The sequence below is a fragment of the Lontra canadensis genome, unplaced genomic scaffold, assembly GCF_010015895.1.
Source record: "Lontra canadensis isolate GAN:19392208 unplaced genomic scaffold, GSC_riverotter_1.0 scaffold76, whole genome shotgun sequence".
Classification (NCBI taxonomy): domain Eukaryota; kingdom Metazoa; phylum Chordata; class Mammalia; order Carnivora; family Mustelidae; genus Lontra; species Lontra canadensis.
Genome location: NW_022631070.1, coordinates 840,411 through 863,135, shown reverse-complemented (window position 1 = coordinate 863,135; position 22,725 = coordinate 840,411). Strand labels below are relative to the sequence as shown.

Sequence of the window (22,725 nt, the reverse complement as noted above, 5' to 3'; positions counted from 1 at the left end):
GATGTCAGTAACCCCGAGATCCAGTCCCAGGCCTTCCGAGTTCCTCGTCCTAGCTCTGTGCCTCAGTTTACCCCTTTGTGAATGGCAGCAGTCACCGTAGCTGCCCCGCTCCCGTCCCAGGGCTTGGCTTAAGAGAGACCTCGGCTCCTGCTCTGACTCTGCGGGCCCGGGGCCCCCGGACACTTTCCAGGGGAGACAGTAACGAGGAGCATCTTCAGCTGCTTGAGCCTACGGCGTTATCTCTGCAGATGAGATCTGCCAGGTGCCCAGCCCTCAGGGGAGAGCAGGACGCGGCTGCCGATGTCCGCGGGAGTTTCGGGAGCATTCTCACCTGCATTTTATGCAGATGCTGGCTCGGTGTAAAGAGTAGACTCCTCCTCCCTGCCTTTTTTTCTGGGGACCTGATGAGAATTCCCTATGGCAAAAAAGGAAATACTCATTTATAACCACTTGTTCTGAAATACAAAGCTGGACAGTGGTCGGTTTTTCAAGCAGGGACTCCCGGGTACAGGGGACGGCTCTTGAATCAGTGTATTTGTGAAAAGAACAATTCTCTTTCATGCCACTATTTTGCTTTCATTAAAGAATTGGAGTTTTCAATCAAATATTAAGGAGTATCTCCCATTAGTGGCTCTGCAGATAAAGGGTGCTCAGCATTTCCCGTCTCCCTGCCTGTTGCTAGCTCAGCTGTTTGAGACACAAATAAATAAATAAAAACTAAGTGAAAGGAAAGGTGAGCTGCTCTGGAAAGCACCTTCTAATGCTAAACTGAGTATGAGCTAGTCAGGAAAAAGGTTTTGCACTCACACCGTTTGGTCACAAGGGAGAGGTCCAGAGAAGTGGTTCACTTTCCTGGCTTCACTCCTGCCCGGTTCCGCTACGAGAATGAAGACAAAAGAGGCGGTTCTTGGCTTTCTCCACCACGTGTCTCCTGTCCGGTCTTCTCTGCCACCTCCATGGCTTTCTTTCCTCCCTGCAGGCTGCGAAGCCGAGGTTTCCCCAGGCTTATAGGATCGGGGCTGCCCCACTGATGCAGGTAGTGGGCTGTCAGGACCCACAGCTCTGGACTTTGGCTTAGAATCACCATCTTTAAAACAAAAATTGTCATCTCCATATTGGCAAGAAAGAGCGTTTGTAAAGTCCCATCAGGACTCTGCAGTCCCCGATTTGTGCCACGTTCCAGATCAGAACCCCCCCCGCCCACCCCTCCCTAAGAATTGTCATGGCTGCACACAGACCAGCAGCTGGCATCTACCAAGCACGTTGAAACCAGCGCTCAGCGAGCATCAGGAGTCTGACTCTCTTTACGCAATGTGCCCTCAGCTAAACATGGGTTTTCCCCTCTGGGGCCAGTAATCCGTTCTGCCATCTTTTCTCATTTGGAAAACCTGGTTTGAGGTGCTTTCCAGCCCCTTCATAATACTCAGCTCCTTCTGCAACAGCAGGCGGGCCTCCCAGGCCTGCCGAATGGACCTTCTCGGAGAAAGCGAGCAGGATGCCACGAACCCATGCACAGGAAGTCAGATGGGGCATCTGCTCTCAAAATCTAGGCTGAAAGTCTTCTCCGCCTGTGCATTTATTTATGAGTGTCCCCTCCGCCTGTTGGTTTCCTAAGATGCACATGTTCTCACGTACCCGTAACCCCACAGTCAGAATAGGCTGTCTGGGTATAGTCTACACGGTTTGCTTTCTGCACCCTGGCAACGACTCTCCGTAACTCGGAGACCAGGAAAGAGTTTCTCTCCTTTTCCTGTCCCTGTGAAGTGTAGTCAGATCTGCACTGCCATGTAAGGTAACTTTCTGCTTGTTTAAGAATATTCCAGCTGTGTTTACAGTGTTCCAACGTCCTCCTGCCAAAACCCTTGACAAATGAAATTGGCAATATTTTCGGGGATGTTGGCAAGCCCAGACTGGCTTTAGCCCTTAAATCCTCATTTGTTTCCATTATATCTGATCAGAATATTAGGACTGGGCTTTTGACTTTGGAAATCTGTACCTGGAGCAGACTCGGTTTTGATCAGGACGTCTTAGGCATGCCCAATTAGCATCTAAACAGACGTGGAAATGCGTATCAAATACCCTGGGGTTATTAACTGTATTTTGTCGTTCTGAGGACAGTCTCTGAAGCTCCTTACAGGGGTGAGATTTCTGCAAAGCAGTAAGTCCCCCTCCACACTCAGCCTCGGGCAGCACGGACCAGCTGTCTCTCCACGCCAGTTCCAAGTGAACTAACCCAACCCTGGGGATGGCCCATCCACGCGGTAGTTGGGAAGCTCTCGTGTGGTAGTGATAGGTACGTTTAATAAATTCTGCCACTGCTAAAAAGATAGAACAAGGAGAATTGGCTGCATTAAGAACTTTCTCTGGCACAACGGGAATTTATAAACAAGTCTTCCCTAGGCCGCAAGTGCTTTCACGCTGCCCAAGTTATTTTAAATTATCCTCCTCATTTGAAATCTAGCAGGCTGCTGCTTCTCTTTCAAAGAAGAGGCAGAAAAGCAAGAGGCCCTGGCGTTAGACGTGCTTTTAAAAGTTCCTTCCTTCCTACTTTCCTTCCTTCCCCCTTCTCTCGCTCGCTCTCTGTTTTTTTCTGGCGCAGACCAAGAATTCATCTCGTTCTCTCAAAATTCTCCTGCAGCTGAGAGAAAGGGTAGAACACCTGAGCAAAGATAGCTTTTCGGTTGAAATGACAAGTATAATAGATGTGTTCCAGAATCTTCTCTGTGACAGGGCCACGTGCTTTCCTTAGATCCCGTCTGTAGGAGGAAATTACTTGGAGAAACCTTTCTCCAGTCAATCATTTATCTGTTTTAGCAGCAAGAAGGCAACCTCACTGAACTAGGAGGAGTTCGGTTCCTTTCATTTCTCTGAGCAATCTCTGACATTCTGAAAGTAGTGGAGACAATAAATAATTGTAAGGTAAATGACAGGTTGGCCACAGTTAAGGACAGACTTTTCCTTTATTTTTTTCAGCTATTATGTATATGGAGAGGCTTTAAGACAATGATATACAGACTACCTTTCCTAAGGAAAACAAAACAAAACAAAAAACAACAAAACTCCCAAAATTTTTTTTTAAAAAGCTTCATTATCTTGGTCCATGTGATCTTTTTTGCCCCATTCTAGTTTCTCCTGCGTTTTAGTCAGTAGCCAGAGAACTAACTACTGAGACAGGACATCCACTAGTCTAGAACAGAGGAGGGCTAACCCTGAGACATTCTAGAACAGTGGAGGGCTGACTCTACAAGGTCAGAGAAGCTGGCAGCCAGTCTTCATGGAAGAAGCTCAGATGACCCTGTATTAGTGAAAAGCCACAGATCTGAGGCATAATCCTAAAGCCGCCACCATGTTTTCAGTGATGGGGAAAAGAAAATTAACATCTAACCAGAGGACTAGAGCAGAAATTACAAAGGTTAACAAGCTACCAAGCCATGAAACATTGGGTTCTGAAGTTGTGGAAGTTCAGAATGGCAGAGGGAGGGAAATTTTCAACACGCGCACTCCCTTTACAAACGACAGTAATTTCCCTCTGAAGTAATTGAACACCACACATAGTCCGAACTTGACAGAGCCCCTGACGAGACAGGTTCTCTCTTCCTACACCACTGCCAATAGAGTAAAAAGGTTAAAGGAGTCATCAGATTTGTCAGATATATTTTTTTTGGGGGGGGGGTATGCAGTAAGGGTTCTGTAATTAGAAACATCATTCGAGCTTTTAATTGCGAGTTTCAGAGAGGAAAGAGCGGTCGTTCAAGTTTATAGAGACAGAATTTTATTGTTGTATTGCTAATACTTCTGAGACCTGCTAATTGCTGTATCTTTCTCACTAAGTTACTGAAAAAGTTCTGTTTGTTCTGAAATTGTGGTAAATGCATAAACTGTGCCTTATTGATTTCTGTTGACATTTTATATGTGTGTGTTTTTTTTTAATGCATTCTTAACCTCCATTCAGAAACTGTCAGTTCGGCACATGTTCCTGGATAATAAGAGCAAATAAAGTGAATGAAACAGCCTTCTTGACTATTAAAAGCAGAGTTAGGCCAGGCTTCACATGATGTCAGGTATATTTCCCTTAGAGGATTTGCAAAAGCAAATAATTCCATTGTGGTCTCAAGAAACGGAAGAAGACACATCTTAGTGTTCTCGCCTCCGTTAACGATGTCGGTGATAATCACAATGTTCTTGAAGGGGTACTATTTGGAGACGGACGGTAACTTTGGGGCTCTCGGATTGTAGAGCTGAGTCACAATATGGAAGCCCGTAGACGTGCTGTCCTCTGTCGCACGCTGTTACACACACCTTCTAGATGCCTCAAAGAAGGCTCCAGATCGCTTTCCCTGATGACAGAAGCTACAGCCAGTGGAGGAGCAGGCAGTGTGTCTAAATAGTAAGCTTCACTAGCTGCTATAATGTCAGAGAAGTGTACGAAACCACTCGGCATTCATAGCAAGCTAGACCTCAGGCTTCTTGCGGCCAACGTAACTGGGAGGTCAATGAGAGATGACTCTCCCGTGTACTCAGAGTTTTGTTGTATTCAAAATTACGGCATGATGCAAAAAAAAAAAAAAAAATGCATTGACTTATTTTCATGACTGGATGTTTTTGTGCTTTGGGGATAATGGGCAGGTGTTGCTTTCTCTTATTGCTGTTTGATTAAAAGGTGCTAATACAGTATTGACTTGATAATCTCACCAGGTACTCAGGCAGAGCAAAAGAAGAAAATATATTTTATGGCTCACAAATTGATTTACATAAATCAAACAATCTGCTGGGGGGTTTTTTGTTTGGGTTTTTTCTTTTTTCTTTCTTTCTTTTTTTTTTTTTTTTTTTTTTTTTGGGATGTAGAACATTCTGTTTGGCCTACTGGCCACAGGGGTGATAATCTTGCATTGCAGATGCCAGTATCCCACTTTCGTGCATTCACTCTGAGATGACAACAGGCTCCCGCCTCTCGGTGTTTAGATCTGCTTCATTTGGAAATCTTTTAAGTAGTAATAATAATAATGTTTTGAAGAAATTGAGTGGAACACTAAATTATTCTCTGATACCTAAGTTCAAACTGTGCAGAGCTAAAGAAGCTGAAAATCAATGCACTTTTAAAGTCATTAGAGATCATAAGTGAAATAAGTCTGCATTGCTTTAGCTAAGCTTTTAGTGTGCTGTGGTATTATTATAAAATCAGCCTGAATCTGCATTAATTTCACAGTCTTTTTCCCTAAGAAGCCCAAGGGTGCACGATGAAGAAAATGTAAATTTCAGCAGACAGTGTTTTTATTAGTGAAAAGGGCAATGAGCCATGTAGTTGGAACGGCGACCTGCACGGTGGCTAGCACCTGCCACCAGGCGCTGGGGCAGGCGCTGTGGGTTCTGGTGATTTTACAGCATGAGAAATAAAGAGCCATGGAAAGTTCAATGGGTCTCACCGGAAGCGTTCAGAGAACTGTACATTGTCTGGTGGATGTTAAACCTTAGGTCAGATCCCGGATGCATAGCCGAAACCACAACTTGGGAAAGTCCTAAAGATTTTCTACAACTTAGAAATCCAACGCAGGTTTTAAAGTTTCGCCTCGTGTGCACTATCGACTATTCTCAGAGTAACAGAGCATTTGTTTTTGTTCATAAGTAATTATCACTAAACAGGTCCTGCAGGCTGGGGTACATTTCTCTGCATCTGAATCACATCAGTGTATGCGTATACATGTATATGTTTTAACTACCCAGAAGAGATCAGATGTATTAATTTGCTGACCTTCCGAGCCTTTGGAATTTTATTTGCTAATTTGCCCCTTGGTGTTGAGGATTTTATTATTTGCTGCTTAAAAAGTCAACGCTAGAATTTGAAATCCAAAAGCCCGAATGTGTAGATGCCCTGAGTCGAGATGATCAGCCAAGGAGAAAAATGTAAAATAGCAACTTTTTATTTTAGAAAATGCAGACTAGATCTTGCTAATTTCAGACCCCCACCCCGTGTCTTTTAAAAAAAAAAAAAAGTGCCCAACTACGTTCCCCTCGTCTCCATTTTAAAAAATAAACTAGTCAATAAATAAATCTTTCTGCTTTGGTCAGATTAGCAAGTCAGCACTGTGAGTCAAAAGCAAACTAAGATAAAACCAAGAGAGAAGTTGTTGATTTTTATGTACTACTGAGAACAGTGGCGTCCTGTGGCAGTTCTCGTAGACTGTGTTGGTTTAACAAGCGTCCAACCCTTTTGTCTTGTTGTTTTTTGTCTTTCCTGCTCCCTGTCCCCTTGTTTCCCACAGGCTGTGCGTTTGTCACATTTTCTACAAGGGCAATGGCACAGAATGCAATCAAAGCCATGCATCAGTCTCAGACCATGGAGGTACTGTATCATCTGCCCTTTCTTTGTTTTCTTTGTGCAAATGATGGGGAATGGTAAAGCAGCTCTCTCCTGTGCGGATTGTTCAGTGACAATCACAGACGGACACTTCCACCATCTCTTCCATTCATTCATTCATCTTCATCCTCTCTCTCTCTCTCTCTCTCTCTCTCGCTCTCTCTCTCACTCTCTCTCTCGCTCTCTGAATTTTTCCCCTAATGACTTGAAATGCATTTAGTAGAACCTTCCACGTGCTGTACAGTATTTTTTGAGCCTTTTATTGCAGTGGCCCTGGGCCCTGCCACACAGCAGTCATGATGCAATGTAAACCACGACTCCTCCTCGACCTCTCCAGGACCCAGCCCGTTCCTGGTCCAGGGTTGGTACAGAGTCAGCCTTAGCCGCCATCCCTCCAAATTACAGCCCGCCCTGTGCCAGTCACAGGGCTCTTTTTGATTTTTTTTTTCCTTTTTCTGTTTTTCTTTCTTTTTTTTTTTTTCTCCCTTCAATGTGGGCTCAAGTTCTCTTTAGTCCAACAGAATTGTGTTTTTGCATCAAGAATGTCAGGAGAAAATTAATACCTCTCCTACATTGTTTAACCAGTGAAAATGTTAATGGACAAGAATCCCTTGAAAAATCAGATTCATCTTTTTGGAAAAAAAAAAAAATGCACGATGAAAGAAACATGAAGGCTCAAATCTGGTCTCCTAATGAGAGATAGTGGCTTTGGGGGAAGATGGATATGCCGATGTGAGTGTTTCACCCACTCACGTAGATAGATGGCTCTGTACTTCTAGTCTGTGATTTGGGTCTGGCCTTTCAGAATTTTGCACAAAAGCATTCCAAGAGTGATATGCTGTGACTTACTCTGTACTGTCTGGTAGAATCATTTGGGAGTGCATGTTCTGTACTCTGTATATCTGTGTACGGGTGATCTTTTCTCAAGGTGGCCCTGTGGTGTTACCTGAAGTTACGTTTTCATCTTCTGGAAAGCAAAATATTTTCAATTTTATTTAATGTGCAAAAATTTCTTTACGGATCGTTTGCGCTTTTTTTTTTTTTTTTTACCCCCCTTTTTGGGGGGGGTTTTTTTTTTTTATTTTTTATTTGTTTGTTTTGTTCGTTTTTTGCAATGCTGCATCTCCCAAAGCATGCTGGGAGCTAAGTGATCATTCCACGTCATGTTTTGTGGGCAACTTTTTTTACAGTGAGGTGGAAGGTGGGTGGATGAGGGGGGCAAGGAGTGTGCATGGCCTTGTCATTAAGTGTTTCCTGTACTTTTCTGAGTTTTGATATCAGCATTGCAAAGCCTATTGTCTATTTTGAGCTTCATTTTGACTTTGATATTCCTAACATATCTTATATAATCACTGTGTTTTCCTTTCAGTGCAATGCATTTTTAAGACACTCACACCCCCCTACCTGAAGGCGAGCTCAGGTGAAAATCGGCCACAATAAGAGATAATTAGCAGGATTTGAAATACCTAGGGATCCAGTCTTGTACGACGTGCAGTCACACTTGATGCTGTCTTTGTCCCCCACTTTCTCTCCGGCTGCTCCATTATTGGGATCAGTCTGAATCCCAGCCACCCTTCAGTTTGGAGATCAAAGAGTATGGTTAGGGAAGGGAAAAAAAAAAAAAAAAAAGCTTTCACCTGTATTTATTAACTTCCATACATGTGCCTCTTTAATCATTTTTATTTCCTGTAATTTAGTGATTGGTACCTTAGATGATTTTTTAACCTAAATTCTTTCAGCTCTAACCCCAGTTCCTCCATCAGGGTCCCCTGAGTAAAGCTGCAGAGGATGCTGGTCTGTGTTCTCCTGTGTTCCCGCAGGGAGAGAGCTCGGGAACGTAGCGCAGACCTGGGTATGAACCAGAACCAAAGAAGAACAGGGCTCAGAATGAAAAGAATCTGCAGAAGAGAGTGGGGCAAATTCATTCTTAGGAAATCCTTGACCCTTTGGTATTGACATCTGTAATATTTTTTTTTAAAAATCAAATTTGGTGCAACTTGTTTTTAAATCTGGAACACCCAGGCTCAGACAGAGGGACCCTCAGACATTGAAATTTCTCGTTGAATTTAAAAAATACTGACATTTAAATGGAAGGCTTTATCGTATGCCAGTCACATTATAGTTGTACAACCGAAGTTTGTTGGATTTTTTTTTTTAACTAATTCTGTTATTTTCAGGACTATGGCTCACATCTTTAACCAAGATGTATTATCTAAGAAACTTAAATTCAAAATGATTTGAATGTTAAAGTTTAAAAGAACATGTTCTTTAAAACAATTTTTATATCGTACTTTCTGTTTTTCTACTTTCCTCCAATCTGCACCCATCCCAGTTTCCCTATTTACGGCTTAAACAAGTTATTTTGGACCTAAATTTTGCTTCTTTGTCTTTTTTTTTTTTTTTTAAGGAAGGAAAAAAATCAGTAAAGGTACTCTTAGGAGGAGATGCTATGATTTTTTATGGAACAAATTAGATACAACAGTAACAGCCCTTTCCATACAAAACCCTCCCTCTGTATAATTGCCATCTTCAGAGTATTTTGCTCTCTCTAAAGCAACGAAGTACTGAAATGTGGAGCAGAAGAAGAAAAATGAAGTATAGATTTTTTTTTTTTTTAAGTGGTGGAAAGATTATTTTCATGCAGTTGACTGACATTTAACATTCTGTCCTGTGGCCGTGGCTACGCACTGAAGACTGGGGACACTGCAAGTTCAAACTGAAACAGCCACCTCGTTTTTTGCACATTTTTTTTTAAATTTTGCTCATAACAGACACGGTAGCCGCACATATTCACAGCTACGTCCCCAGTAACTACTCAAGGTGATAAGGAAAAAAACACATGCAGGTTTGTTTTCTAGGAGAAAGAAAAATGACCCAAGGGGAAGGGAAAGAGAAAGAGAGCTCGTTTAAGTAGGAATATAAAATTTCTGAGAGGGGAGAGAGAGGTCTGTTATCATGCTGAGTTTCAATCAAAGTGTTTTTTTTTTTAATCACATAGGTAGAATGACTTCTTTTTACCTCAGCAAAATTTAACAGCTTTAATGGTGATGAGATGTGTAGGCAAGCCATAGTAAGAGGGAGAAGGGCGGGAAGGGAGGAACTCGTGTCTCTGCCGCATGTTGGCTGAGGGGCAGGTGTTCCAGAGCAGCTCAGGGAGGGACGTCTTCCTGCTGGAGACGCAGGCCCTTAGTTTCCCTAATGAGTTTCTCCATCTCGGACATGAATTCGTCCTAGTCTGTATCCCTTGGCCATGCACTCCCCCACTGCCCCTACTCGCTGCCTTTTAAAGGGAACAGAAACTGAAAAGAAGCACCTAGAACGGTGAGCTCCATTGATGAGAGAAGCCATGTCCCGTACAGCGGCTTTCACTAGAATATGCTGCAGAGACCGGCGGTTTGCAGGAGCCCTGGGTGAGGGGGATAGAGTAGATACATTCGAGAAGGGAGCGAGGCCTCCCTGTGCCGCTGGGCCGGGCCTGTGTCCTCAATCTCTCCTGCCCCCATCCACGTTTCCTAAAACAAAACCCTCCTCTCCCATCTATAGTGCTGCGTCGGGAGGACTCCCGCGCTCCGAAGTTCAAAAAAGCGGCCCCGACAATGGCAAGAGTGAAAAAATAAATATGAGAACGAGGGACATGTTCCTTCCCACCGCAGTATCTCTCCTTCTCTGTCCCCCGCTCCCGCGTGGGGACAGGCAGACACACAGACAAGTCTGTCTTGCAGGCAAGCAAACCATGAAGCTTAATTAAAGAACATTGATAAGGTCTCTTGTCTCTAAGGAGGTCCTGGGAAGGTTGGAGGAAGACACGCGAAGAGAGGAGGAGAGGCAGTGTAATCAGCAGAGCAAGAAAGCAAATAGCTTCGCCGACCGCCAGATCCCCCGAGAAACCAGTGGCAGTATCTGGAATTTTCGGGTGATGGTACTGGTCAGAGAAGAAGAAGGAATATCAGGCCATTAAAAAAAAAATAACAAACAAGAAAACACCTTCCAGAAGGTTCCACGTGCTCCGAGACAGTTGAGAGAGCTAGGTCCAGTGCTGAGTGTCGCGGGAGGATTCAGCCAGGCGGTAACCCCCCTCTTCACTTTCCGCTGTGTCTGACCACAGGGCTGCTCCTCGCCCATCGTAGTGAAGTTCGCGGACACCCAGAAGGACAAGGAGCAGAGGCGCCTCCAGCAGCAGCTGGCCCAGCAGATGCAACAGCTCAACACTGCCACCTGGGGGAACCTGACGGGTCTGGGCGGACTCACCCCACAGTACCTGGCGGTAAGTGCCCGGCCGGGGCCAGCGCCAGGTCCCCGAGAGGGCGGAGGGGGCCATCCCCGCCGTGGCCTCCCCAAAATGCCTTGCCCCCCCCCCCCCCCCACACACACACAAAGTTCTCAAAAGAAGTCTGTGTGCGGCATTTCGAATCTGGGGAAATTACTGAGATCAGCGTTGGTGCACCGTAGTTGTCCGAGTTAACTCGAGGAGCATCAGGACGGGCCTCCTTCTGGCCTGAGGTTGGCTGAGCCGAGGCCCACGAGGCCAAGTTTCTAACCGCTGTTTCCGAGACCTCGTAATGTCTTGCGTGACGGGGTGGCACGCTTGAGGACGGCCTAGAGACCCCGAGGCCGGTGTGGCCCGAGAGGTGAGCACAGTCCACGCCGGGACCGCCAGCGAAGCCCCCGCGGCCCTGCCATTCGGTGGTCCTGGCCCTTCCCTGTGGAACCACAGTGACGAAATCAAACGTTTCTTCATCTGTTTGGGACCCAAACATGAGATCGTGTTTCGGGGCAGATAAACCCAGTTCTTTCAACCACCCCGTAAAATACCGTGTGTCACTGGGAAATACAGTTCTCGTGGCAAGAGCTAAACCTCACACAGACCAGAGACCCCCCACCCCTCATGGACGTCGCAGGATCCTCGAGTAGCCTGGGAGGGGCCCTCATGCTGACCTCGTCGCCCGTGAGGCGGAAGGCAGCTAACAGGGGTCCAGGTCTTTATTTATTTCTAGTTGAACCCCGCGAACCGTGGTACCCTGGCCCGCGCTCCTGCTTCGGCTCCCGCAGGCTGGACCCCCCCCCCCCCACTGAGGACTGTAAATTCGCATCGCGAGTTTGGGGCTAGTGCCCTGGCCTGTCCAGTGTGCCCGTGTGGGGTGCGTGCGTGTGTGTATGCGTGTTCTGTCCTGATTCTGCCACTTGGCACTTCAACTGTCCCCCTCGGGACCGCGGGGTCCATTAGCCTGTGCAGCTTGCACGACAGCCCCCCGACCGTGAAGGGTAGGTCGGAGGAGCGGGCCGGTGCAGGCGGGGAAGGAGGCTCCAGGAGCTTTCGCAGCCTCACCGAGCCCGAGCTGCTGGCGGGCGGGGATTCCTGCCCTGTGCTGTGGCTCACGTTCCTCTCTGCGCCCGTCCGGCCGTGCCCGGGGGGTCTGGCTGTTAACACCTCCTAGTGCACCTTTGCCCAGCGAAGGCGGAGCCTGCTTCTCCCGTCTTCGCTCCTGTCGTTAGTAAGAGCATTGACGGACTTTCCTGTCGCCCTATAGCCATTTCTGAGTCCTAGCCACAGAGACCCCGGGAGCGAATGCATCAGAGGTCTTGCTAAAATTTAAAAAAAAGAACCCGTATTTGCTCTGCCATATTGTTTTCTTGGTCTCTCTGTCTGAAATGTAATGAAACAAGAAAGGAGTCTTGTTAATGACTTATGAGCTGAACGGTCATTTGTTTTCCCCAAACTTGTGCTTTTCACTTATTCATAGACCATCTGTTTGTGGATACCAGAATTGGTGTCCAAGATGGATGTCAGGCTCACCTTTTCATAATTTCTAAGAATCCAGCTTCCTGCTCCACCGTTTCTAAAACCCAGACTCCCGCGCCTGTCCCCCAACTTCCGGCCCCTCCCCCACGCCCCACGGCAGAGACGACTGTCTGTAGCATGTGTTTCTTTGACCGCAGCTGCAAATTGTTCCGTACCCTGAAAAAGAATTCATCTCAACGTCATTTATAAAAACATATTTTTCTGTGATCTGAATGACGTTTGCTCCTACTGTGGGCTTTCATTCGTTCTCGACCATGTTCGTTATGCCCCTTTCTGTTGGAAGACCCATTTCTTCGGAAGAGCCCTTGGCCTTCAAGGCATCCCCTGCTTGTGGGCTGAAGGGTAGTTTTTGACTCTGGCCCACCAGAGAATGGCCATCCGTGGACAGAATCCTGGGTAATATAGTTCAAGACTACATATTTATATATGTATGTATTATATATATATATGTATGTATGTATGTATTTTTATATATGTATATATATGAACTATATATAATATAGTTCAAGGCCACATATTTCCACATACCTCAGTAGGTATTATTAATTCCTCAAAACAGCTTCAAAGCTAATTTTATTTTACCTCGCTTTAATTTTTAAACATACCTGGTAGGAAAGGGAGTAAGGGCTTACAACTACCAGAGAATGGGAAACCCATGAAATCAAATAAAAATAAGGGATTTCTGTCCATGCAAAGGGTTAATCCCTGACTTCTCCTCCTTCCTCGCTGTTCCCTGTGTGTGTGTCCCAGTCTGTGTGTAATCCAGTGCATTTCAACAAGTCAGGAGGGATGAGTAAACATCACAGATGTTCCTCTGGCACCTGTCCCTGCTGACCCCCTTACCATCATGGTAACCGAGACTCGGGCCAGATTGGCCACTGGATTCCGTTCCACTTGGTGCTTCTCAGTCCCCAGATGGAGCCCATTTCTGAGTCCTGCCCAGCTGTAGACTTCGCTTGCGACTGAAGTCAAAAACAGCCGCCCTGACCCAGAGGAGTGACTCTCTGTGTGGCTCTGCCATGCTCCAAACAAATTCTCAAAGCTATTTGTAAAATCACAAATCGGTTGTGTCCTCCTAAGCACATAGTATCATAACATTTCTCAATAACAAGTCTGGTGAAGCTGGGCCTCCCGGTGTCTGAGGACTTCAGAGCAAGGATAACTAGATGCTTGCTGCTCTGTACACAATGTCTGTTTTGATCTACCTTCCCCAAAAGCAGGTATCAAAAAATCTAGGTCAACAGTACGGCCCCCAAGTTAGCCTATAATTCAGCTGAATTGGACCAGTAAAGGAGCACTTGAGGACAGTAGCCACATGCCTTTATCTTGGGGTACCCGCTGATTCGGGGGGTGAGATGTGTTTTCGAGGGCACCAGGGAAAGATGCAGACGCAGGGATCTTAACTTGGTTTTGAAAAGCAGCCGACATACCTGTCACGCCCAGTGTCATTGTACCTCACACCAGACACTTCTAAATTCTGACCAGTCATATGTGTCCCCCCCCCCCCCGCCAGTGAAGACCAGCTTCAGGTGCTCCCAGGTGTCCCTGGGCAGCCATGCACAGGTGCGTGTGTGTGTGTGTGTGAGAGAGAGAGAGAGAGTAGTTATCGTGGTGATGTCTCTCTTGGCCCAAGAGTCCATGAAGCCAGGTGCTCCCTGTGGAGGATGAAGGCCGCTGAGCTGTTAGACCGAGGGATGGGCCTCGGTTGACGGAGCTGAGCCATGGTGACCACTAGGCTACAGGGAGCCCCCCTTAGTCACGCCGCATTAGTTTCAATGGACGTAACACCTGTCGTTAAAAAAACCAAATGGATTGTTTTAAGGCAGCAGTGGTACTGAATTTCCCCAGTGTCTGTGTTTCTTAATAGAGATTAGACATTAATATGGATTTACAGCCCATGAATAGGAAGCAGCAAGTGACTGTATAAACGCACAGGAAGCTGGACAGCTCCCCCCTACCCTTTCCAGAAGCTTCCTCCTCCCGTGTGCGCTTTGGTCTGACGGTCTGCTTCTCCCTCCCTTTGCAGCTTCTACAGCAAGCCACCTCCTCCAGCAACCTGGGTGCGTTCAGTGGCATTCAGCAGATGGCTGGTAAGTCGTGACGCGTGCCTTTGCTTTGGACCGTGCTTTTGGCTGGACTTGGGTGGCTTCCGAGGGCTAAGAAGACAAGCAGGGAAGAAAGAGAGAACAGAGAGCAGGAGAGCCGTAAGCAGCCCTGTCGGCCTTCGGACTCCGGTGTTACCATCAGAGTCCAGGGCTGAGGAGCTGCCCTCCACCTCGGACCTCTCCAGCCAGTGCGGGGGCGGGGGGTGGGGTAGGGGGCAAGGGGCTGCAAAGCCTGTCATAACCTCCGGAGTTGTTTGCTATTTTTGTTTTTTGATGGGATTGATTGCTGGGGAATTTCCAACAAGATTCCTTCTATCCAGGGCAGCCAGAATGATTGACGTGCTGCTGAAATTTTAATAAGAAGCAGTCAATAAATATTCTGACCTCCATAATGAAAGCCAAGATTGCAGGCCTATCTTTGATACAGTTTGCGGTCCCCTGATAGCCGTAGACAATTAACAGGGTGCATTTCTTTTCTTTTTTTTTTTTTTTTAACTTTGGTACCCTCGGTTGGCAGAACTGTGCATGAGAAGCTTTTATGCACAAGTATAATCTTTGTTCTTGAGAAAATCAAAGTGGGGCTGGATTTGAAAGCTGGCTCATGAGGGATTTCTTTGTAGAATGAGCTGCGTCAGTAGTAACCCAGGTGCGATGATTAGTGAAAAGTCACTCCTAAGGCGTCACCTTCCGGGCTCCGACCCTAACTTCCGCGGGGCTCGAGAAGGTGGCCCACACCGTCTGTCAGAACACAGGTGCCGTCCACCTGCCCTGAGGGCCAGCGAGGGAGCACTTCCCTTGTTTGATTCCAGAAGGATGGGGGAAGCGAGGGCAGGAGAAGAACAGATTTTTGGATGTTAGAATCAAGTGCCATTTGTTTTTAACAAAGGACACCCTGACTCAATGAAATAAAACCTTGAAGGTACGGAATAGAAGCCAGATGTTTTTTTCCCTGTCACTGTGAAAACACCTTTTTCTCATTTCTTTTTTTTTTTTTCCTAAATAACTATCCTTGGTTTTGTTTGTTTGTTTCACTTTGAATGTAACTGGAAGGACTTCCTCCTCACGTGTGTTCCGTGGTCGCCAGCCCAGCCCTCACCCGTGGCCCCACAGACTAAGGGGAACCTGTTGTCTGACAGGATATGTTGGCCTACAGTTAAAAAAAAAAATGCAGAATTATTCATTGGGCTTTAAATCTCATGACAGTGCCAACGTGTTTTATTGTAATACTGCTGTCGGTTTACTAGGGGGAAAAAATATGTTAAAATGGTAAGTAGTTCAGTCCTTCAGCAATATATTTATGAATACGGTTTTGGAGGCTTGCCTTGGATCTAAGGACCACAGCAAATGGTTAATGTTTAGTTCTGCAAAGGGAACTGGAGAGACAAAAGTGAAAAATACTCAGGGAGTGCTCTGTGTTTTCAAGAGAAAATCTCCAGATTATGGCTCTACAGGAAATACGAAGATTTGTCATATTTTCAACCAATACAACATTTATTTTCCCCTCTAATGGTATGGACCCACCCAGATCCAAAATTAGGATCTTTCCTTGGAGGAAGCCCCCAGCTCTCCCATTCCCACAGTTAAATTATGCAGAGAAGGTCACTGGATCCTGAGGTGACAGCCCAGTGTGTCTTCCCAGGTGGACAGAGCGCCCTGTTGTTTTTCAGTGGATCTGGGCTCCTCTGTCTCGCCAGCCATAGGTCAGGATGGTGGCATTTACATGCTCTGTGTGCTCATTTAAAAACTAAAGCTATCCAGGAGTCACCTTAGAAGGTCCATGGAGCAGATGGCTGATTTAAAGGCAGTCTCTAAGTGCTCTGGGCCTTCCAGAATACCCCTTTCTTGAACCTTCAACATATAAAATTCAGCACACTAAGTCTGCACAGGCTGTGAACTCACATGCTGTGTGGTCCATTATGTACCATCACCTTGAACACTCCGAGTATCAAGGATGTCGATGTCAGGCTCCATCTGCTCAGTGATTTCCAGAAAGGTGGTTTCTTCATTCCTAGGGAAAATCCAGCTTCTTCTTCCTGAGTATTTGAAGCACCGTGGTTTGGACTATATATTCTATATATTTTCTGCCAATAAAATCAAGTTATAAGGCTTCCTGCTCTTTTGTCATCTCCTAAAGTAGGACTTCGCTTTTGTCTTTGCCAGTCGTCTGGACCAGCATTACAAAGTGAAATGGTAACAGAAGTACCTCTCTGAAGGAGGTTTCCCTGGGACGCCCAGATGGCTTAGTCGATTGAGCGTCTGACTCTTGATTTCATCCCAGGTCATGACCTCAGGGTCGTGAGATCAAGCCCCTCGTTGGGCTCTGCACTCAGCACAGGATCTGCTTGAGATTCCCTTTTGTCCTCTGCCCCTGCCCCCTGCTGGCTCTCGCACTCTTCCCCTCTCTCTCTCTCAAAATAAGTAAGTGAATCTTTAAAAAATAAAAGAGGCTTCCCTGATACCCCACGTAATATGGGAGGGGTGTCCTAAAGCCCTTCCTTCCTTCCTTTCCTCCTCAACCTCCCCAAACGCTCCCAAGCCATCAGGCCCCAAGAGGCACTCGGCCTGGCTCCGCTGAGAGGTGCTCCTACTGCCTATTTCCGAGCGGACGGCTGAATACATGTATAAATTGACAAACACAAATTGATATTTTGGATACGTTCCCAGGGGAGCTTAAGTTAAACGCCCTATTTTTTCAATGGAGAAATTTGACCTTGGCCTTACCTTCTGAGCCAAGAAAACATTACGTAAGCTAATGACAGCATCTTCACGGTTGGGTTGCCGAGACTTTGGCAACTGTGGGTTCACGATCAAACATGTGGCCAAGCACATGGCCTGCAGCATCCAGTGAAAGCGATAGGAAGAAATCCAAGAGGTCGTTTATCCCAAATCCCACCCGAGGTTCAAATGCTTATTGAGGGCTTGAGATCGGGGCCCAGTTCGAATGGCAACCTACATGATTCAGACGCAGTTTTTATGTCTTACGGCATAAAATATACTCTACTTGTAAAGTTCGAGCAATCCAGCTCGGAACACTACCACCAGAGAGAGAGAAACATCATTCCAGAAAGCAGCAATAATATTTTGTGAACAACTCTCAAAATGTAATAGTCCGTCCTTCGGGAGATTGAAGTTTATCACTAAAGTCTAAAAATGTCTCATTTGAATGAGCAAAACACTTTCTGTTTGAGCAGAAAATAAAGCCACAAAAGGAAAAACATTTTCGACAAGGCATGAGGTATTGGTCTCAATAAAACGGAATGAGGCATCGGCTAGTTTCCCCAAAGTGACTGACCGTTTCCCTTTCAAACTGAGAAGAACTTCACATGTGTTTCATAATTTTATGGAGGGGAACCTTTACTGAATATGGAATTTAAGAGCAGAAACCAGATCAGGCTCAAATCTGTAGAAGCCAGATGCTTTCACCTGTATTGCCTGTGTGTCCTTAAAGTTGACTGATTTTATTTTGCCGCTTAAAACCTCTAAGAAAAACTTGTCCATTTCTTACCCAACTGTGATATTTGTCCCAGGAATTTCTGAAATCTCAGAAACTTGGGCTAAGAGTCTGGATTTTTTTTTTCTCCCTGAAGAAGAAGGAATTAGGGAAAAGTGACTTTTCGGTCAATAATTTTTTTTTATAACCACTGTCCTCTCAAAAGAGCATCGCATTCGATAAGCAAGGGTCCTATTTCACAGTTTCGTTTTTAACAGCGCTTCTTGCAGTTATCACAGTTTATCCTCACTTCATGCCAAGGACAAAACCTGCACTTCATTACTCTGTTGCACTTGAAAAACTGAAGCAGGAAACGTTAGATAATAACTTGGTGAGACCCGCTGGACGGACTGACGTCCAGAGTTCAAGGAAGCACAGGCGTCCTGCTTCAAGGGCGCGGGGGCAGCTGAGGATTAGAGGGTCATGAACACACTTGCCCATGTCACTGCTCTGGGACACAGCAGGTCCAAATTTCCAGCACATCCGAGCCCCGAGCTCCAGACCACCCCAGACATGGTGCGCCTGTTCTCAGCAGGTGCAGAGGTCTGTCCACAGACACACAGACTGCAGTGACCTTCCCCTGCACACGGTTTCACGGGCCGAATCATGAATCCAAGCCACAGATCAGTAATGCAGAGAGCTCTCCAGAACGCTACAGAAAGAAGCAACAGTCCCCGGAAAGCTGCCTCCCTTCCTTCTGGAAGGCAGCGCACGTGTGTTCAGAGTGGGCTGTTTGGTGTTGGGCAGCTTTGTTTTGTTTTGTTTTTTCCCAGCATGCGGAGGTGTTATTAAAGAAATTAAGGATTTACAGAGTTCTGACAAAGATGAGTTCATCTGTTGATTCACGGAACTACAACTAAAAAGAATGTGTATGTTGATGGACAAGACGAAAGGGCTGCACTTGGTGTAGTCCAAGGAGGTGGTAGTGATTCTCTTCCAGAACATCCGGCCTAAGTTTTAAACGTCACAGTGAGAGTGCACAGGGCACCCTTCTTTGCTTAAAACAACAAACGTCCTCTCCCTACATGGGTGTGGGATCCTTCCTCTACAGAAGGCTGTCCTGGAATGTCTGTGACGAGGGGACAGGACAGGAGATGTTTCCAGAAGCTGGTGTCCACGCTCCGCAGCGCCTGGGTTGTGAGGGCTGGGCTCTGGATTCGAGAAGGCCTTCCTGGAGCAGAGTCTCCCACACCCTCTTGCTGCAGACACTTCCCGCGAATGTGCTAATAGGCCTTATGAGAACATTCCATAACCACCCATCTGTCACTTTTTAACAGACCTGATTGGCAAGCACTTGTAACAACTGACATCTGTTCTCGCTTATTGATATGCAGATTTATGGTAATTGCTATGAACAATAAGACACAAAATTACCTAAGGTGAACATTAAATTAAATTTTCATGCCCTTCTCCTTATAAATAATTTTTTTAAATCTTAAATTTCAAGTAGGCATATTGCACATCTGTTCTGTACATCATTTCTTCGTCTGGAGAAGAATTTTTCTTTTCCCAAGTAATGAATGAAAAGTTGAATGCCTGCATTCCCCCTAATTTTTTTTTTTTAACCGTCTTGGTCTTGGCACGCTGCGGGATTTCGTAAAATGTATTTAGATGTTTTGTATTTCTAGTCACCCAGACTGTCACCCCTGGCTTGCGTGGCGCCCCTCGGAGCAGAGTGTTGCGTGAGGTGGAAAGTGGTTGCTTTTCTGGGGAGACAGCCGATCCCGGGTGCAGCGGGCTCTTCCTGCGCCCCGTGGGGATCACTGAGCGGGCCCGACGGAGAGGGTGACCGGAGGATGGGCAACCCGGAGGGCCCAGGAAGAGAGCTGAGAGAGGAAGGAACAGAGTGGCTCACACACCCCAGAGACAAGAAAACGACAGGAAAGAATCGAAATGGGGCTGCAGAGAGCATGAGACGGCCTGCAGCCAGGGCCACCAGTGTTGGCTGGGCCCAGAGGGGGGCCGAGCCCAGGGAGGACTGTGCAAGCGCTTGTGGTCAGAGAGCCAGAGCGGCCGCAGACAGCCTGGGGTGGTGGAAGCGGGAGAGGATTGAGGGCACATAGCTCGGGGGGGCTGCTTTCCCTACTCAGGGCAGGTGCCTTTTCTGGAAGCAGCGTGGGCACCCCAGGCCCTCAGTAGGACCGATGGCGCGTGTGATGTCCACCCGGGCTGGAGGAGCCCGGGAAGGGGCAGGAAGAACCTAACATCCACCACCCGGCTTGCGTGCTGTTGGCAGGGAAGGTTCCAGATCCCTTGGCCCGGGGACACCCTGGGGGGTGTGCCAGCAGCATTTGGAAGGCCCTCACCCGCCAGGGGAGGCTGTCTTCCTGGAGGGACCCACGAGAGGACGAGCCTTGGGCCTCCGTGGGACTGGACAGAAGGCCACGTAACGGGGAGCGGAGCCTCGCTGCCCCGTGGCCAGGCCACAGCGAGCCCCGCAGAGGCGCCTGACCGCCTTAGGCCCCTGGGTCCCGCCTCAGTCCGGGAGTTCGGGGAGAGCCTCTGGCTCCTTGGGCTTCCTTGCGCGGCCTTTGCGCATCGGTTTTTGTCTGGAGCGGGAGCTACAGCCGTTTCTGGCCTCGGTTCCCTCCTCGGCACAGCCCGTTCGGGGCCCTGGTTTCCTCGGGTCCCCACTGCCCCCCGGGCCCGGCCACCCGAGTCGGGCCTCAGGCCTCTGGGTGGGTGGGAGTCCCCTGGTCCCGGGTCCCCCCACCCCAGTACAGCCGAGGGACACAGCCCTGCGCTCGGGGCTCACGGGAAGGCGGTCCGGGGCCATGTGGGCGGCGAGGAATTGGGAACCGGAGAAGGGGGACGCCGGGGGTCGCTGAGGGGCGGGAGGGGAATCACCGCCCAAAACCAACGCGGCGGTTCGGCGATGTGGAGGACAAGGCGCAGGCGGTTCCTGGTCCCCTCCAGGCTCCTCGCCCGCCCGGGACCCCGCGCCCCGGCCTGGCCCCTGGGACCCGAGCCCGGAGCTTAGCGGGGAGCGCTGGGAAGGCCGCGGGTCAGCTCCGGGGCGTCCCGCAGGCCCGGCCGCACCCCTGCCGCACCCCTGCAGCGCCGCCCCCGTATGCGCCCCCGCCCCTGCCGGCAGCCCGCCCACCTGGACCCCGCGCCCCGGGCCGTCTGCTTAGAAAACCCCGTGTCCCGCCACCCCTCCCTCCTCCGCCCCTTCGCCCCGAAAGTTCTGGGAGCAGAGCTGAGAGACGCCAGTGGAGCACAAGCGCCCTGAGGAGGAGGCGGTGGCGCAGAGGGAACCAGCGGGACCCAGGGCGCACGGGGAGGCCTTAGTGGCAGGGACAGGCCGGGCCCCTGTGAGGGGCTCCGCCTCCGCAGGGTGGTCCTCCCCGGGGCTCTGTGTCCTCGGCCAGTGCCTTGGTCCCCCGGCCGGCTGGGAGCGCGGGGTGGTGCCGGGTGCGAGAGCGCGTGTGAGGCCGGAGGAGCCGCCCGGCCCGCGCTGTCTTCCCGGCGCCGCCCTGCGCCGGCAGCGCCTCCAGCAAACAGTGGCTCTTGTCGCCGCGGGGAGAGCCCTGCGGCCCAGGCCCTGCCACACAGGACAGGTGGAGGAAGGGACGCCTCTGTCGTCAAGGAAAGCAGGAATGGGGAGGGATCAGGCCTGGGAACCGCTCCTCACTCCAGAAAGTTGGCGAGGAAGCCCCCACCCCTCCACCTACCGCCTAGAGCCCACTGAGCCGCGCTTGTCGGTGGGGACGCGGCAGTGGCCCTCCCAGCGTCAGCACGCGGGACCCCGAAAGGACCAGAATGAGAGGAGTGGCGTGATCCTTTGGGGCGGGGGGTGCTGCCTCTGTCAGCTGCCCAGTGCTGCCCCGGGTTTCTCCCATCCCGTCGAAGACCAGTGAGAAGGAGCTGCTGAGTCTGGGGCCTCCTTCCAGCAGCAGCTGAAGTAGGACTCCGCTCGGGGCCCCGGCTTCTCCTTGCTTTCTGGGGAGCACACCCCGTCTGGTCTTCGCTCCATCCCTAGTCCGGCGGCCGGGGGCTGGCCTCGGGGCCTCGGTACCTGCTAAACGGCGGGACGGATGTGTCGGGGGCTGGGTGGGGAGACAGTTGGGAAGCTAGGTAGAGAGATGCAGGAGTAAATGGACAGGTGGACGGGTGGAAGGTGGGTGGACGGACAGATGGATGAGCAGGCAGGGGTGCGTGCCTCCTCCTGCTCGCTGCATCTCTCCCTCGAATCCTCCTTTTTTCCCAGGCCCCTCAGATGCTGGCCCTCGCGGTGACCTGTCCTTCCCACTGTCCCTCTCTGCGGCTTCCTTGGGCCCATATTTTTGCTTTCCTTGTGGTATGATTGTTGAACACAGTCGGCCCCGCACCCACTGTGGTGCCCCAGAGCCGAGGTCCCTCTGCCTGGCTTGCTGGGTGGAGGCAGGGAAAGGTGGACAGGACGGCAGACTCCCCTGAGTGGTGACACGTGGGAAGAAGGGTCGAGGGGACCCTGAGGGTGACACACCCGGAGTGTGAGCAGAGAGGACAGTGGAATGGAAAACTGGAGTATTGTCAGCGGGGCCCCAGCCATGCCAGTGGTGAGATAAGGAAGATGCATCGTTCTAATAAATATTTGGAGACTGGATTAGTGACCGTTGAGGAAAACAGTCATTAGGGAAAGCCGTGCTAAATATTGAAGGACGAACAGCGGAGAAAACGACAGCTTGTGTGGGTCTACGGGTGGTCCTCTTTATTGTGGTTCATGGGAATTTCATGTTGGATGCCCCGTCCGTTTGTCCTGCACGGATTCACCCATCGCCTGCTGTGTCTACAGCTGCAAGTGTGTGTCTGTCTGCACAGGCGGACAGACGAACCTTAGCCCTCAGGGAGCTCGGTATCTAGTTATGGGGGTAAAAGGTACAGACCTGTAAGCTCAAGGCAAGATGTGGCGAATGCCGCAAGCCAGAAACAGCGAGACCAGTGACTTAGCAGAGCACACACGGAAGGGGTGTTGAATGCAGACTCGGTCTTT

General features: G+C 48.9%; 1 protein-coding gene across 10 annotated transcripts in view; it reads left to right on the top strand.

Annotated features, from left to right (window-relative positions):
* The window catches only part of CELF2 (CUGBP Elav-like family member 2), a 303,992-nt gene that overhangs the window by 241,641 nt on the left and 39,626 nt on the right, over positions 1–22,725 (top strand). For all 10 annotated transcript variants that reach the window (XM_032881610.1, XM_032881609.1, XM_032881611.1 and 7 more), the window contains exons 6-8: positions 6,261–6,340; positions 10,461–10,619; positions 14,182–14,245. In XM_032881610.1, the coding sequence (XP_032737501.1) occupies positions 6,261–6,340; positions 10,461–10,619; positions 14,182–14,245 (303 nt within the window). The remainder of the gene's footprint in view (positions 1–6,260; positions 6,341–10,460; positions 10,620–14,181; positions 14,246–22,725) is intronic.